We start from the raw sequence: 19,869 nt of genomic DNA, 5'->3' as shown, positions 1-19,869 counted from the left end.
CCTTACAGGTCAGGGGCTGGGAAATTTGGGGCTCCTGTATGCATGTGCTCATTTCTTCCGTGTCGGGTGGGGCAGGGAGAGGATTGGTATATGCAGGGGAAGGGTGGGGCAGAGTGGGATTGGGTGGGAGTAGGGTGGACGTGGAATGGAGCTCATCACTCACAAGCTGTCTTCCTCCATTTCTTTCTCCTTTTTTCTACCTTTTCCCATCTGCCTTCTTTTATTTTCACCTATCTTTTATTTTCACCTTCGGCACCAGTTTCTGCTGGAGGCGCAGGTGCGGCTTCCTTTCCGCTCACGGGCTTGGTCTGCATTTCTTCGGGTGGTGGAAGACAGTCTACCCTAATGTGGCCTTTTTGGCCACATTTGTAGCACCGAGGGATCCTGCCCTCCACTCTACCCTTCAGTATTGTGTCTTCAATCGTTATAGTCTCTATCATCTGTTCTAGGTCTTCTGTGGCAGCCTGGATCAACATATCGAAACCCTGCCCCTGCCAATTCTTGTGGGCAATACAAGTGGCTTGGAGGACCACCACCTTCTCCTCCAAGCCCAGCAGGATAACGTCCATTAGCCAGACTAGGTCTATTTCTGGGGGTATGTCTTCTGCCCTTACCCTGGAAGCACGCCTTCCAAGGTATATGGAGCACTACCTCCTCCGTTTTTAAAAGGGGTCGCCGAGTGTAGCCTGGTGGTCGCTGCATCTTGGAACCGCACCTCCATACTTCCAAACTCTCGACCTCTGTTGAGGTAAACAATCTCTCTTCATATTGGCTTTAACGCTCTTTCAATTTGTGCCTCCATCATTACCTCAGTTTTCTGGTTCTTTACTGAAAATGTTCTGCAAATAATTACTTTTTCTTTCTCACTTTGTATTGCTTCTTGGGAAGGGGACACCTTCACATTGTGTCCCTCCCTTCTTAATATCTCCTTATATTTGCCGATTTCTTGCGAAGTTCATTTTTCTGTCTGAACTGTTCAAGGCTTTTATTAATTCCTCTTCTGAATAAGGGGAACAGCGTTAACAAAACTGCCGCATGGCAGCAAAAACAAGTTCCAAAAAACACAACAATCAGAAATAAACACCTTTCAATAAACCTTACCGATCTTTGGAACAACGCACAAACATACACGAACAAGTCGAGATGATTGGAACATATTTCTTTCTATGTTGGGCCCACTGAGGGCCCAACATAGAAGGGACGGTACAAGGACCGACAACACAAAGTGGGGACATATACACTTTGCTTTTACGGGGACACTTGAGGGACTGTGTGTTATGCCCGTCTGTGTCTGTTTGTCTACGAAGTGAACTCGGACTATCTGGGACAGTTTCCTCTTTTTTGTGTGTGTGTTACTGGTGGTGATGTATGGTGTGCGAGTGTATCTTGTGTGTTGTGTGTTAGCTGAACAATGTCTTCTGTTTTACTATTCTTCCTCTTCTTCTTTGTGCTTTTCGGGAGTGTATTTACTGGTTCCTTTTTTTCTTTTGAGAACTTCGGTGAACCCCTCCTCCTCTGTGTCTTCCATACCCTCCTCCTGGGTTGGGTCAACCTTAAACTTGACTCCTTCTTCTGGATCAGTTCTTTGTAATTCTCCTACTTGTGTTCTATTTGGACCTCTCGCATTCCAGCGAATTCGTCACGGCGGTACCACTTCGGGCCGCCGAATCATAGCTCCCTGCATGGGCTTCTTCCGGTGAACAATTCATTTTTTTTTCAAGTCTCTTTGCCCTTAAATGGGGAAGAGAAGAACAAACAAAAGCACAGGCCTGCAGGTAAAACTGCAACAATATTCAGCAACAGTAATAGTATTCCACAGAATTCAACAATAAGCACAAAGTCTTCAAATAAAAATCACGACTAACTCAGTCAGAGATAATTGGAACATATTTCTTTATTGGACACTAAGGGCCTTACATAGAAGGGACAGCGCAAGGATAGACAAAACAAGGCAAAGTGAGGATATAAAACATTAAACGAATGGATGAGTATGAACTTATATAACAATGGGGGTGAAACGGCCACCCGAGCCCCACTCTCGAGTGGTTACATTTAACTGTTGTTTATAAAAAGTTTTTTATCATTTTTTTATCGAGTAAATTTTACTTACTTTACTTACCAGTTTACGTATGGTATTAAATCCTTATAATCCACGACTGGAGGTAGGTCATCGTGCTCCACTTCTGCTCCTAATGGGTCAATGTGTGAACCAAACAATTCCTTTAATTTGGCATCACTCTGATCACCGATTTGAATTTGGTGTTCTTACGTTCAATTGCCGTGCTTTCGGAGTATGTCATGATGTATGCTTTGTATTTGCGGGTTTTTTTGAGGGACTGTGTGTTTTGCCTGTCTGCATTGGTATCTGTTTTACTACATGGTGAGCTAGGGCTATCTGGGACAGTTTCTTTCTTTTCTTTTCTTTTTTCTTTTTGGTGTTACCGGTAGTGTTGTATGCTGGGTGGCCTGGATAACCATTTCCAGGCCATAACCCCAGTGATTCAGTTTCTTCACTCTTGCCACTTGTATAATTTTCGCATCTTCTTGGCTCCTGTACATCACGGCTGCTACCAGCCACGCTTCTTCAATTTCAGGTGGCACCCTGCCGCCTATCCTAATTTCAGCGACTCTTTTGCCGCAGTAAGTCGGCAGGAGCACTCATTCTTGTGACCTAAGCGGCACAGTGGAGTGATTTATTGTCTTTTCTTCTGTGGAAAGCCTCACTTCCACTGTGCCATATATTCTTCCTCGATGGCCTCCTCTGTTGCCATCTCAATTTTCTTGCTGGTTAAGGACAGCGTTCTGTAAACTATTGTGTATCTAGTATGTTATGTGTTTGTTGTACAGTGTCTTCAGTTTTGTTATTTCTCCTCTTTTTCTTGGTGCTTTTCGGGAATGAATTTGTTGTTACATTTCTTTTTCTTTTGGGAACTTCAATAAATTCCTCCACCTCTGTGTCTTCTATACTCTCTTCCTGGGCGGGACTGTCTTTTCAATACTCCTACTGTGTACCTTCTGGGTTTCCGTTATTTCACTACTTATCTGAGTGCACTTTTATTTTGATGTACTCCTTTTCTCCACAATGGTAGCAAGTGAGTGGTCTTCCCTTTTCCACTACTCTCAACTTTCTATCTTCTGGTACCAGCACATCTTCCGTTATTTCATTTAAGTCTTGCTGGATGGCCTGGATAACCATTTCCAGGCCATAACCCCAGCGATTTAGTTTCTTCGTTCTTGCTACAAGCATGATCTTCGCGGTTGCTACCAGCCACGCTTCTTCAATTTCAGGTGACACTCTGCCTATCCTAATTCTAGCGACTCTTTTTCAGCAGTATGTCGGCAAGAGCACCCATACTTCTGATCTCAGTGGCGTAGTGGAGTGATTTATTGCCTCTTCTTCTGTGGCAAACCTCACTTCCAATGTGCTAGATTTTCTTCCTATAGTGTAAAAAGTCGCGATGTCTTTTATCTCCTCCAAACATTTCTCAATGTCATCCCCTGTTGCCATCACGATCTTCTTGCTGGTTAAGGACAGCGTTCTGTAGAACACTGTCCTCCTTGTATTGTGGGTCAGTTCCTCTGGAGGAGGTCATCCTTAAACTTGACCCCTTCTTCTGGAACAGTTCTTTGTAGTTCTCCAACTTCTCATGATCAATATGGATTTCTCGTATCTCCAGTGAATACGTCGCGGTAGTACGACTTCCCGCCGCTGAAGCATAGGTCCCGGATTTTGCTTGTTCCGGTGAACAATTCAACTTTTTCCAGATCTCTTTACCTCTAAATAGGGAAAAGAAAAACAAGTAAAAACACAGGCCCGCGAAACAGCAACAATATTCTGCAGAATTGAACAGTAAGCACAAAGCCTTCAAACAAAAATCACAACTAACTCAATTAGAGTTGATGGGAACAACTGTGAAAAATATCAATGTCAATTTATTGATGCATTTGGGCACGTCTATGTCTATATTATCAGACAATTGCAAAAAAAAAAAATATATACATTTAGGTAAAATTCAAACGCTGCAAGAATCCGGTACAAATTCTTCATGGTTCAAAACTTACCTTTTACTCAACCTGATATATATATATCAAAATAAGCAACAAGGATATCCAGAGGTAATGCAGTACGATCGTTTCATGCAACTCCATTTAATTGAATAATGCAATCATTACCTCAATTTAAAATGCAGAGCAATCCTCAGCTGCACAAAGACATAGAATTTAATTAAATTAGAACAGATAGACACATTAGTATAATTATACCTAAAATCTCCAAGAAGCTAAGGAGATAGACAAAGAACATGCTGTTTTCACTCCAGCATAGAAGTTACTAGGTTATCAAGAAGATATACATTATTACAGACACTGCTTGTCACTGATTTTTTTTTTGTTTTTATGGGGTCAGTTTTAATTTATAGACTAGTTTATCAAATCCTTGTATATCTAAGGCTGAGAGAACAAAAGGGCAGTATCTGTTAGGGGTAGGGCTGAGGGAGTAGACAGAAATCATAGTTGGTATAGTCATAAAAATGAAGATTTATTAGAAGCAATATCATGAGGTTTAGTAAAGGAAAACTTAAAGCAAGATGTTAGCTGACAATTAAGGGGGTCGCCCACTAGCAGACCATTGATAATGAAACAGGAGAAGTCTTATCATGTAGTACTATAGTTAAATATTTTAAACAATGTTGCTTTATTGTATACAGTTAAAGTTTAGGGTTATTCAGAGGATTATTAAGAAGAATATTATAACAAAAGGATAGAAATTTATGAATACCTTTGAGTATATACCAAACTTTTACCAGAATAGAGGGAGGAAATGAAATTATCTAGAAATAGTTTAATATTTATACATATTGTACACTTAAATACTAACTCATCAGATGGTATCTGTGAATATTAATTAATTGGTATATTGATTAATTGGTATTAATAAAGGAGTATTGAGGTAAAAGAACATGCTTATTATATATTAATAAAATTATAATCTAAGCAGTTTTTTATAAGTAGTGAATATACCAGTGTAGTTTTATATGAACTAAGTATGAATTTATAGAGATACAAAAATTAGATTAAATTTATAAATAAATAAAGGCTAATTATAAAATAATAAAGAAATAAAATAAAATGATCAAGTAGGGCAGAACACCATAGAAAAGAAATAATTACTAATACTTAATTACTAATACTATGGTAAAGTATATGTAGCTTAATTAACACCACTACAGAAGATTTATAGAAAAAGTATAATTCAAAATATATTAGACTAAAAATTATATATTTACTTATTTAGTTAATATCGATAAAAGACTAATACCTGGTATCAGCTAAAGGAAAATTTAAGTTATAGAACATTCATATTTCACACTAATTTTTTAAAACTAAGGATTATATTATAGGTTTAAGAAGTTATTGTTACTCCCTACATAATATTTATAATTTCTTAGTGATACTTGTTTAGAAGGGTTATTTATATAAAGGCCCTTATAAATACTAAGATCAGGAGGGTAGAGCCATTTAAGAAAGAGATAAATCAAGTAATTTCTAAAGATCATTTCAAACAATATTGTCTTAGTGTATAAAGTTAAAATTTTAGGGTAATCAAGAAGATTATTAAGAAGGAAATTTTAACAAAAGGATAAAACTTCTTTGAATATTTTGAGTATATACCAAATTTTACCACAATAGAGGGAGGAAAAGAAAATTTCAAAGAAATAGTTTAATATTTATTTACTTATTACTTATCTAAATATTAACTTATATGGTTTCTATGGAGATTGATCAATTGGATTTAACTGGTATTTAATAAGGGAGCAACTGAGGTTAAAGAACATGTTAACTATATACTGATTTAATTAAATTGAACTATTATAAGTTGTCGAGATACCGGTATTACCTTATATAAGCTGAGTATGAATTAATAGGGGTACAAAGATTAGATTTATTTAAGGCTACTATAAAATAATAATAATAATAATAATAATAATAATAATAATAATAATAATAATAATAATAATAATATTACACACACACATACACACAGAGGTACCAAATGGAATATTAACCGTTGATACTATCCAGAGTTGGTTCCAGTTGTGGCGTATGTATAAAAGAAGAACAAAAGTTAGGATCAAAATTTATTACAGCTGTTTCGCTATCATTTTATCATAGCATCATAGCAAAGACCTACCATCATCAGGTAAATATTAAACACATAGACACATAAACAGGATGGTAAAGCCAGAAGATGGCCCATTCACGAACTATCATGTTCGACAAGTGATATCTTAAAAGAAACAATTGAATTTATAGAGAAAGTAGACGGATATTCTAAGAACAACGAGGTCAAAGCAATCTTATTTTTCAAGTTGTTATTTTAATTAGTTTATAGTCCCGACTCGCTGCAAAACGCCTGAAGTTTGCAGGCATGGTCGCTGAAAACATCCCCAGAAAGGTCATTTACATGTGACATTATACTGTTGGATAGAGAGATTTAAAGCTGTCACTGTTCGTTCGTCCTTAGGACATACGCATATTTATACGCATTAGTTTATACAGGTCGTCGTCAACTTACGACCACAGTTGGTTCCAACTGACTGGTCGCAAGTCGGCCGATAGGCCTACCTAGCTTTGTTTTATATTTGTACATTCTTAAGGTACATTCTCAGGTAAAAGTCACACACAGTATTCTGTATTATACTATTATACTAACGATAGTCAAAAATTTCGCAGTCTCAAGCAGTTGCCTCGATGTCTCCGCGACAGGATAGCCATCCAACACAGTGGCGATCGATAACCAAGCCTAGGGGAAACCTTTGTTAGATGACATCATCCATAGACGGGTTAATAAGAAATTAAACCCATTAGATTTCAACTTGACTATTTATTGTTGCTGCTGGGAGCTGGCGTACCAATCATCGTAAAGTCGATCGCTCGTATGTCGACGATGACCTGCTTTTATATATGAGTGTACACTATACATACTCTCACACATCTTCAATCTACATACACATATGCGAGCGCAACAATATACTCACATATGCACATATATAATCAATATGTATACACACTATATAGACACATATATACTAGTATATACCCATGTATATATATATATATATATATATATATATATATATATATATATATATATATATATATATATATATAATATTAGGGACAAAATCCAAAATTACAGGTAAAAACTCAATTCAAATCAATTTATAAAAAATTAAAATTAAATTGAGCTTTATAGATAAAATATATATAAAATATATAGTTTTAGGGAAAATAACCAAGTTTCAAGAACTCATCGATGAAGATCCACTATCACATATAGAAAAATTAACAATTAAAAGCACAATAAATGAGTATAATATAAAACAAAGTAAATATCATAAGATAAAGATAATAAAATGACTACACGTGTTTCATAACTTATTTTCAAATAGAAAGGAAATTTAAATCGATTAAAATCAATTGAACTTATCGAAAATAAATTCTATTCAAAAATATAGCTAATCGTCAAGTCGTAAGTAGAACAATAATTAAAATAAATAAATATATATATATCTCAACCAACAATAAGTACCAAATGAATTTATATGAAATACTTAATTTATAAAGATAGAAAAATTATTAAAAATATCAAAATATCAAAGTAATAAACATTCAATAATCATCCCTTCATCCATTATAATATATACTAACATGTATATTATATACAAAAACCAGCTTAAATAAATTATCATTGTTTTAAATTATCATTGTTTTAAATACAATTTGAACGAAGTTTAAGTTTAAAATAATAATGAAGATAAAATTAGTACATATCTAACCGGTGTAATAGTTAAAGCTATACTATTTAAAACTAAAAACGTTTATTTAATTATCATTAAAAATCAATTGAATAATAGAAAAATACAAGAATATTTATTTCTACAAACGTAAAAATAAAAATATGAACGAAAAAATTATGAATGAAAAAATTAGGAAAGAAAAAAATTATTAAGAATAAAACATTAAACTTTATATATATATACAAAGTTTTAATTAAAAAACCTTTAACGATATTATAAACAATAAAGACTAATTATTAATCAAATATTATTAATCAAAAATAATCGAAAATATATCAACACTATTCAAATCGAAGTTCTAATATTATGTTGAAATGAAACTATAACTTCTAAATAATTTAGTGTTAAATAAGTTATCTATTAAAAATAATCTATAAAGAACCAAATGAATTATATAAAAAACAAGAATACATATTATTTTCAAATAGTAGAAAATCTTTAGCAAAGTAAAAACAGTACTTATCCATATTTTTCCGTAATTCAAACTGAAACTAAGACGTTGTTTTGAATAGAATTTATTTTCGATAATTTCAATTGATTTTAATCGATTTAAATTTCCTTTCTATTTGAAAATTAGTTATGAAACACGTGTAGTCATTTTATTATCTTTATCTTATGATATTTACTTTGTTTTATATTATACTCATTTATTGTGCTTTTAATTGTTAATTTTTCTATATGTGATAGTGGATTTTCTTCGATGAGTTCTTGAAACTTGGTTATTTTCCCTAAAACTATATATTATATATATATATATATATATATATATATATATATATATATATATATATATATATATATATATATATATATATATATATATATATATATATATATATACATACATATATACATATATATATAGATAGATAGATAGATAGATAGATAGATAGATAGATATACATATATATATATATACATACATTCATAAATACATATATACGTGCATACATACATACATAATACATACATACATACATACATACATACATACATAATACATAAATACATATATACGTGCATGATGATGGCTGCCCCTTCGTTATCGAGTATGGCCATTGCACAAAGCTTAACGGTACTGTGATCGAATGTGATTTTTTAGCCCAGCCAAAGATCTACAATGTCTTGCACAGAGTTGGCATCCAAGACCTTTACTGTCAATAGCTGGCTGTTGTTGTAATTGGGTTCCATGTACCTTTGCGTGTCGTTTAAGTCCTCCTGCTGAATCACATTCCCTTCCACATGCCCGACAGACATGATTAGTATGGTGTGTAGCATCATCACCAGTGGCCTGGTAGTCAATCATCGGTCTTGCTTTATGACTACGAACATGACTCATGAGTCCCGCTTTACTGAGGCACGGTCTTGCACAGACACTGCATCTGGAAGTGCAACAACAATGCCCTTCCTGACATCCCTCCTTAATTTCTCATGTGCAATTCATGATTTCTCAAAAGTAGTTGTCCCCTCATGCACAATCCTTCTTCACCTGCCACGGTCAATAGCTATGCCTTCCCACGTGTTAGGAGAAACGTTGGCATCTCTCAAGGAAACCTTCAGCAAGTCTTTATATCTCTTTTTTGGTTTATGTGGAGGTCGTTCTCCTTTAGCTAACTCTCCATAAAGGAGTTGTTTTGGCATCCTTGAATCTTTCATCCTGACCAGATGACCACTCCATCTGAGCCTTTGCTTCAACACGAGAGCTTCTACACTTTCCCACCGACAGCTTTCCAATATCTCAAGATCACTGAAACGGTCCTCCCACTTAATGCCATAGATCCGTCTGAGACACATCTGATGGAAACGTTCCAGTTGTTTAAGGTGGTATCGATATGTGACCCAGGTCTCGCAGGCATAAAGAAGAGAAGAGAGTACACACGCCTTACACCTTTATCTCTGTCTTCCTGCATATGTCTCGCCGACCCCAGAGACGCCTTTCTAGCCTTCCAAAAGCATCACTTGCTTTCCTAATTCTGTATGGAATTTCATTGTCCAAATTGCCATATCTGTTAACAGTGCTTCCCAGGTAGACAAACTGATCGACTACACCAAGTCATTTACCATACACATAGATATTTGGTTCAATATACTGCTTACCAGGGGCAGGTTGGTACATGACAACAGTTTTCTTGAGACTGACTGTCAATCCTAAGGCAGTGCAAGCATCAGAGAATGCATTCAAAATGTTTTGCATATCAATCTCTGTGTGCGCTACTAGATCACAATCATCTGCATACAAAAGGTCTCTTATGATAGAGGTAAATACCTTTGCTTTTGCCTGTTTTTGCAGCAAAACGCCTGATATACGTACATACATACATACATACGTACATATACATACGTAAATATATCTACTCAGTCACACGCATATACTACACACACCCTACACACGCACACATACTTACACAACCGACATACGCATACATATACATACGTGCATATATACATAAATGCATATATATACACATATGCATACCTTTCTAAACACACACACACACACACACACAGACACACACACACACACACACGTATATATATGTATATATGTATGTATGCATGTATGTATGTATGTATGCATACACACGAGGGTCGGTCGAAAAGGCCAACCAAGATACTCTCATGGAATATGGGTAAATGAGGTTCATATCTCAACATAGTCTCCCTTGTTGTTACAATGCTTGGATCCAATTAGTGAAGAAACTTTCATCCTGTTGATCAACAAAAATCAGCCATTGGAACCAACGAATTGTGTGTTGGAGCATTATCCTGATGAAACAAGATCAATTTCGTCAGTTTTCTAAAGCGTTTGATGTTAATAGCCTTTCGTAACTGCTTCAGCAAGCTTCCACAGTACTCTCCATTGATGGTGTGGTCCTTTTGAAGAAAGTTAATTAAAGCAATGCATTTTGCCATCCCAAAAACTAAGGCCATCACCTTACCTGCAGATGAACCCATCCTTGGCCTTCTTTGGAGCAGGTGATGAGGGGGCATTTCCCCTGTATGGATTGTATCTTTGTCTCTAGCTCAGAGATGAACCCAACATGCATCCTGGTTTAAGAAACTTTCAAGGAAACCAGCTGGAACTGCCTCAAACAATGTCAGATTTTCCTGTGATGTGATCAGTCTGGTACACTTTTGATAAGGTGTCCGAAGACGTAGCACCCATCGAGCAGAAATCTGCATCATGCCATGTCCATTATGCAGAATATTCTCAACTCTCTTACGGGATGTGCTAATAGCATTGGCTATTTGATATATAGTCAATCGCCTGTCTTCCAGTACCATATGGTGAACACGACCAATGTCTTCCTCGATGGTGACAGTTGTGGAACGTCTAGACCCTGGATCATTTTCAAAACTCTCCCTTCCCTTCCTAAATTCAGTTTCCCACTTTACACCGTTGAAGCTGAATGGTCATTCTCTAATGTAGCAATCATATCAGCATGAATGTCCTTGGGGGCTAAACCCTTTTTCTGCAGGTACTTGATAATATTACGATACCAAATTTTGTTGATTTTCTAGAGTCTTAAAGCTTTCTTTGAACAATCGGATGTCCGTTTACTCGGAAAGAAACAACGCAGTTATTAATAAGAAGGGTTGAAATTAATGCACGCAATATTTCACAGCACCAACATCACCCTTTCATAGTCAGCCCATAAACTTTTCAGCGTACCCTCGTAAACACTCACATGTCTACATATGCATGCTTGTACATTTATATTCATTTTCTAGTTTTCTATGCATAAATACACACACAGACACATGTGTGTGTATATATATATATATATATATATATATATACATATATATATATATATATATATATATATATATATATATATATATATATATATATATATATATATATATATATATACACACACACATATATACATATATGCACATACGCACACGCACACACACACGCACATTACATACACGCGTACGCACACATGTACCTATACATCCATTTATAGACACATGACCTCAGTCTTTATTGCTCTATGTAGCATATAGATGAAAAAGAAAATATGACATCAAGCGACGTTACAATAAAACAAGATACAATAAATAAAAAAGAGACTTAATGGTTGAAAGCCTATTTTATATTTATGAAATTTTACTATTTATGAAATGAACATTAGTATAATAAGAGTGCATAATTAAGAGGTCTATTATATAGAGTAACAAATTGCTAAACCAAAGCTTACAGCCTTAGATAGCATACACGACTATGTTTGGGGATACATATATATAGTTACGGGAAGCTGTTAGAAGTAGAGTAGGTGGCAGAGTGCTTCTAATATAATACAAACATATCTAAGGCGGCAAGCTGGTACAACAGTTAGCACGCTAGACAAAATGCCTAACAGCATTTCGTCTGTCTCTATGCTTTGAGTTCAAATTCCACCGAGGTCAACTTTGTTTTTCATCCTTTCTGGGTCGATAAAATATAGATGTTTTCGATCTAGTTTGGATTCTTTGCCATCAAATTTGAATTCTTTGATGGCAAAGAATTCAAACTAGATCGAAAACATCTATAAATACAGGTCGATATAATCGACTGGACCCGTCTCTCAAAATTGCTAGCCATGTGCCAAAATTTGAAACCGATATTATGTAAAGATTTCAGTCTAAGTTCCTCCAATTTATTGAGGACACTACCTGAACATTTAATTAAGAGTGACCCGTACCTCTCATTTGAATATGGTCATGCTTCTTTTTTATATTATGTTCCAGGTAATGTGGAATCGAATGTTTTTATCTTCCACTTCCCAAATTGTTTTCTGCGAGTGACGTAATGCAAGCCTTACTCCGATTCTTTAATTGTAGTAAAGCTATCCTTGAATTTGTGTGTGTGTGCACGCGCGCGTGTGTATGTGCCATCTCTCACACTTCCCTCAGTTCCTCTGCTTTGTCACCGAGCCCGACCTTCATTCCTTCCTACATGTGCTTCCTCCATCGTTACTTTCCGTTATTCGCTTCATTGTTTGTCTGTTAACATCGTACATGCAAATAGAAAGCAGGAAAATATGACGGAAAACATACAATATACCAGTATGTCATTAGAAAAAGATAGAACCCAAATCGTTGACTTTTAGTTATACATTTGTTATTGGCGTTTGCTAATGTCTCTGTTTTGTGCGCGCGCACGGATGTGTGTTTTATGTTTACGTGTGTTGTCTTGCCTTCTTTGGCTTCTCCTCTGCATATCCGACGAAGGGCTACGTCCGAAATATATTTTTACCCTTAATTTTTCCTTTATAACGTTTTCCGTCCAGTGTTAAACAAATAATATTCACTGTGAACACCACATGGACATTTGTATACACACAAGCTATTTCTATTTCTCGCACAGTTACCTATTATCCAATTTCTTCTATTAAACTAACAGAACAGACCTAAGAACAATACAAGAAATGCACAGGATTATAGACGATCAATGTTTTCTTATAAGGAATAGCGGTGAAGGTGTTAGTTTTGACTGTCTATCTTGTTGAATCGGATGTGGAGGGTCAACAGACGTTGTCATCAATGGAGGAAGTGACCAATCATTATTAACTTGAAGTAACTCTGAGTCAGCTTTAGGAAGAGTCGGAAGAAATCGTTACTTTCCGTTATTCGCTTCATTGTTTGTCTGTTAACATCGTACATGCAAATAGAAAGCAGGAAAATATGACGGAAAACATACAATATACCAGTATGTCATTAGAAAAAGATAGAACCCAAATCGTTGACTTTTAGTTATACATTTGTTATTGGCGTTTGCTAATGTCTCTGTTTTGTGCGCGCGCACGGATGTGTGTTTTATGTTTACTTGTGTTGTCTTGCTTTCATTTTGACGCGGCGACTAAAACACGAAATGCTTTTAAACAAACTTTACAAAGTATGTGTATATATATGTTGTTGCTGAGAGTATGCATGCATATACGCGCGCGCACGCACATGCATACACACACACATACATATTAAGAGAAAGAAAGAAAGAATGAGAAACTTAGATAGATAGATAGATAGATAGATAGATAGATAGATAGATAGATAGATAAATAGATAGATAGATAGATAGCTAGATAGATAGATAGATAGATAGATAGATAGATAGATAGATAGATAGATATGTATGAGATGAAAAAGAGCCTTGACCTGCGTTACAATATTCTTAAAGGATATAGGGCTGGGATTTGATCAGGATAAATGTTGCTATATGGTTATGAAAAGAGAGTAAACTGTAAATCAGACTAGCAACATCTCCATCAATGTTTTTGACGAGGAACGTCACAGTTACCTTGAGGTGGGTGAAAACATTTTACACTGACACCTGTACAAGATACGTACCACTAAAGGATATTACAGCCGAATAAAGAAAAATGATCTCAGAATTCTCTGCATTCAACAGAACTGTAGCCCACAATGTGCTTGCAGTGTCAGTACTCATGCCAACATTTTGGGCTACTTGACTGGATGGTTGATGAGATGCGAGCCATTGATGTGAAAACCCGGAAGATACTAACCAGCACACATAATTTCCACATCAACAGTGACATAGACCTCCTCTACGTTAAACGAAAATAAAGGATTCTTTACATTACTTGCATCTAAAAGAATAATTGTTTGGTTATATCTTGGAATGTTGTAAACAACATTCCTGTTCTAACTGACTTCTATTGTTACTCCAGAAATTTTAACATTTCAGTCGAGTCAATGTTCATTTGGTCAACACTACTAACATCCTCCCATCATCTTTATTATCACCATCATCATTATAATTCACCGTTTCTATAACTGTCCATTTAGAACGGGTTTGGATTTATCAATAAAATTCTTTTCTCTGACTTTTCTCCCAATTTCACTTGAGTTATGTAGTTTGTAGAATGGGAATATGGGAATATTATAAACGTTTTCTGAACATATGTTGCCAGATTGTGGCTTAAAGGTATTTGACGGACATCAGAATCCCTAATTTGCTGTCGGTGCATACGTGAATGTTCCGTATATCTCTTCACAATTCGAACATTTGATGCAGTAAATTAAATCTCTGCTTTTGCAGTTCATATTTGCATTTGTAAATAATCTTGTTTCTGTGTTCATATATTGACCGGTATGTATGAACTGACATGTAATACATCGATTATCATTGCATTTAGACACAGTGAATGATATGTCATTCTTGCTTAGGCCAAACTTTGCCTTTGTTAATGATTGTTTCAAGTTCTTCATAGCCCGATCCGTGATTATATCCTTTAATGAGTAGAAATTCTTCGAGCTGTGTTAAGCGTTTGTCTCTGATATTCACATCTTCCACAATGGTACAATTTTTTCTGGCTAGGCAGTATGGGATATTGCGTTTTGTACGTGTTGGATGGCACGATTGACATTTCGATGCGTGTCTGTATGCTTATAGTATATATCAGTGATGGTGGTGTCACTTTTAATTACGATTATATCTAGAAATGGTAATTTGGTATTAATCATCTCCTTTGTAAATTGGAGAGTTGGGTGCAGATTATTCAAGAAGATATTAAATTCTTCCAGAGTATCTAGATATTTTGTCCAGATTATGAAGCAATCGTCAATGTATCTCTTCCATACATCTTCAATATACCTTCTAAATTCAGTGTTGTAGATTTCCTCTACTCTTTGATAGAGTTGTTTTTCTTAGTATCCCATTACGGAGTTCGTATAAATGGGAGCAAATCTCGTTCCAACCGATGTGCCTCTAACTTGGATGTAATTCTTTCCATTGAAATATAATATTATTTTCAAGGATAAGTTTGACTATGTCTAATATAAATGGTACGGTGAATCTACTGGGAATCACTTCTCTATGTTTTAACACCCAGTATTTAATCGCCTTTATTCTTAAATCATGTGGAATATTGGTGTAAAGGCTTACTACATCAAAACTAAGTAAAAGTAAATTCGATTCCGTTGTTTTGGGAAGGTGAGACAGGAAGTTGATCTCATCCCGGAGAAACCATGTGGGTACATAATGGTTTCAAAATGATGTCAATAAAATTGTTTAGACCGTGGGTAGGGCATGCTGGACTACCTATAATCGGTCTGAGTTTTAGGTCTTTCGGGTGTAGTAATTTTATGTACTCACTTTCTTGTTTCTTTACTGCACGTTGAATTTCTTTTGACTTGCGCATTTTTGGTAAGCCATAGAGGTTACTAGGTTTCGGTTCGAAATTGGTGAGGTAATCTCTGTCGTTACTGGTAAGGGGGTTGTAATGTTTTGAAACCAGGTTATTGACCTTTGTCATGGTGTGGTGGTCTATATTTGAAGGTATTTCACAGCAGAATTTTGTGTCCTTCAATTAGTCCTCAACTAAATCCCTGTAGCATTCAATTAGACCTCAACTAAATCCCCCTGTAGCATCAATTATAACAATTGCACCCCATTTATTTGCTTGTTTAATGATTATTGTGTTATCGTTTTGTAGGCGTTTTTAAGTGCAGATATCTCTGATTTGTTAATATTTGGCCTAACATTAGTATTGCGTCTAAGGCGAAATTTAGACAGAAAATCATTGTATTGGCCGAGACAGTTATTTCTTCCTTCTGGCCGGGTGAATTTTGATTTATTCCTTACTAGGGATTCACCAACATCACCACCTTTAGTAGCAAAGAATTCAACAAGTCGTAATTTCCGTCAGAATTTTTGGATATCCTCCTCCAAATCTTGGTGGTTGACTTGGTGTAGGTGTGAATTTTAGTTCTTCCTCAAAAAGTTCGCGTTCATCATTGTTTAAATCTCTTTTAGATAAATCAAATATTTTAGGGTCAATACGTTCAGTTGTTTTGGATATGTTCCGTCTTGGCTCTTCTCTTTTTCTGGTCGTATTTCACTTGGTTTCATTACGTTTTCTATCCTGCTTCGTATATTGTTTTTCATTTTGACGCTAATAAATGGGTTTTTCTCTGTTTACGATTTCTATTACTGTTGATGTTTGCTTGATGAACGTTTTATTTTGGTCGTGGTATTTCACTTGGTTTCATTATGTTTTCTATCTTGTTTCATATATTGTTTTTCATTTTATTGGTAGTACTATTTCTAACAACCTGGAGAAATAATCTAGGTTCACTTCGGGATCTAGACTGTCTTTTTTTTTTCTTTTTTTTTTAAACCCAGTTCCTTATAGATAGCCTTTGTTGAGATCTTGAGAATGATCTCCTAGTTTTTCTATCCCTATGGTTTAATCAAAGGAATATCTGTTTTGTTTGTGTTTTTGTGAATGCTATGTGCATTAGGGCGTTCTTGTAATAGTAACGAAGAGTTTTTACCGTAGCTAGTCTTCGATTCACGGTGAAACGAGTGTATTTTTGCCACGTGTTCTTGCGTCTGTTGTATTGATGAGGTTGTTCCTTTCTAATTCTATTTCTTGGTGTCGTAAAGTGGCGTAGTTTACAGCATATTTATCAAGAAATGGTTGTTTCCGTTGCCATATCTGTCTAGATCTGTTTTCTTCTTTTGAGACATACCTGATCTCTCGCATTTTTTCAGCTATATTCTCCATTACACGCTTTTCATTTACTAATAGCAATTACAAAGATTTATAATTTAGATAGTCATGCAAGGAATTTCGTATTAGAAATTCGTCTGACAATTGATATATATGTAACATTTTAAACATTAGGGATGAAACCTTCTCTCTCTGCATGTTCAAGCAATATTTCAGACTCCGACATTTCCAAGAGGAACCACCACCCACTCCGCCGATCCTACAAGGATAGATTTTTTTTCTTTAACCGTGAACATTAAATATATACATCACACGAACTCTACTCATAGAAGATACTTGCCCTATTGATGAACACATAAACATACAAACATTACACGTATCCAGGATATAACATAATATCAGCAAACTTATCATTCAGCGCAATTTTTTTCCCAAAAGTTAAACTAAGGGAGATAGTCATTCAAAAGTTGCTGCCCAAGAGTCATCCCACACTTGATTTCGTGTTTTGTTCCCGTGCTTTTTCGCGCTTTAATCCAAAATAGAGACGAACACCATCTTTCCATATGATCGGCTTGAAATAGTGTTAAGATATTAAGACATTTTCTTAACATGAAACCAATGATAGCCTTAATACACAAATTATATATATATATATGTATATATATATATATATATATATATATATATATATATATATATATATATATATATATATATATATATATATATATATATATATATATATATATAGATAGATAGATAGATAGATAGATAGATAGATAGATAGATAGATAGATAGATAGATATGTATGTATGTATGTGTATTTTTTCAATGTGTACAAATAACACGGAAAAAATAAATAGTTACCAGGGTAGCAAAAGTTTTTCGAAACATATGTCAGAAGTATAAAGATTTGAATAACACCTGCGTTTGACTCCATTTCTTAATTTACACACACACACACACACACACACACACACACACACACACACACACACACACACACATATATATATATATATATATATATATATTTATATATATTGTATCCATTGGTAACTTAACATTTTGTCAATATTCACTTTATAAAAGCATGAATGTTACTACGCAAATCTTACTAATATTAGAAACTTCTAATTTAAATATTGTATTTTCTAGCTGTGGATAATACCTTTTTAACTCAAGGTGACATATTAATGGATGTGGTAAGTATACATACATTCTTGTTTATATAACATAGTTGGAGGTGCAATGGCCCAGTGGTTAGGGTAGCGGAGTTGCGATCGTAGGCTCACAGTTTCGATTCCCAGACCGAGTGTTGTGTTTTTTGAGCGAAAGCACCTAAAGCTCCACGAGGCTCCGGCAAGGGGTGGTGGCGAACCCTGCTGTACTCTTTTACCACCACTTTCTCTCACTCTTCCTGTTTTTGTTGTACTTGTATTTCAAAGGGCCAGCCTTGTCACACTTTGTGTCACGCTGAATCTTCCCGAGAATTACGTTAAGAGTACGTTAATTTCACGAGCAGGCTGTTCTGTTGATCAGATCAACTGGAACCCTCGTCGCCGTAACCGACGGAACGTCACGACGATATAACATAAACATATATGTATATTTAGAGTAAAGTTAAAGGTGTTTTTGTTATATAGAATAAAATTATGTGCATATTTAGCATAGACTCAGATTAACGCAGGTTTTAGTTGTCAACGAATGTTACAACCGATATTATAGCTAATGTTACGTCTATTATTAGAACTAATATTACAGTTGTTACAGCTAGTGTTGTAAAGTGTTACAGTAAATGCTACAACTTTTGCTACAGCTAATGTTACAACAGACGTCCAGCTGCTACAGTTAATGTTAAAGCTAATATTATAGCTGATGCTACAGTTAATGTTACTGCTAAAATTCTTCAAGATTGTCCGGAGGAAGAAGCTACTATTTCTGAACGCATACCGTGTAAAGGTGAAAGCTTCCTCAAGCGTTATACGAAAAGCTCCTAAGTGTTTTAACGTAAATATTTTACTTTATCTTATTTTATTCCATTCCATTGCATTTCCTTGGAAGATCTGAGGACTCTCAGTACCTGTAAATAAATAAATTCTTTCATTTCTTCTAACTACCCTTATTATTATATACTTATGGACGCGCGCGCGCACGCACACACACACACACACACACACACACACACACACACACACACACACACACAAGCGTAAATACTTATTTGGAGCAGAAAAGGCTTCTCTGGCGGGATTCGACCCACGTATTTACATCAACGATTACACCACAGAAACCTTGCAGCATTTCTCTGCCAAATCAAATACTGTTTTTCACTAGTATAAATCTACACTTCTAACGCCACTGACATTTATAACACCATATTTACTTTACAAATGTACTATCAGTCACCAGGCTCATAATAGGAAGTCTACCACATAATTGTCTATCTTAGTAAAATATATCATTTCACGGTAATTTACCTCAATAATATGAAGGCGATTCATAAATTTCAGGCTAAGACTTCGATATATGTGTCTTATGA

The 19,869-nt window shown here is 35.2% G+C and overlaps 1 protein-coding gene across 2 annotated transcripts in view; it reads left to right on the top strand.

Annotated features, from left to right (window-relative positions):
- Positions 1–19,869, top strand: part of LOC106867428 (MAM and LDL-receptor class A domain-containing protein 1) — a 378,762-nt gene that overhangs the window by 140,212 nt on the left and 218,681 nt on the right. For both annotated transcript variants that reach the window (XM_089356706.1, XM_089356704.1), the window contains exon 4: positions 18,486–18,532. In XM_089356706.1, coding sequence (XP_089212832.1) covers positions 18,486–18,532 — 47 coding nt within the window. The remainder of the gene's footprint in view (positions 1–18,485; positions 18,533–19,869) is intronic.

Source organism: Octopus bimaculoides, chromosome 8 (genome assembly GCF_046866305.1).
Source record: "Octopus bimaculoides isolate indiv1 chromosome 8, ASM4686630v1, whole genome shotgun sequence".
NCBI classification, from domain to species: domain Eukaryota; kingdom Metazoa; phylum Mollusca; class Cephalopoda; order Octopoda; family Octopodidae; genus Octopus; species Octopus bimaculoides.
Note: the sequence above shows the minus strand (reverse complement) of the source record. Positions and strands in the feature narration are given on the sequence as shown.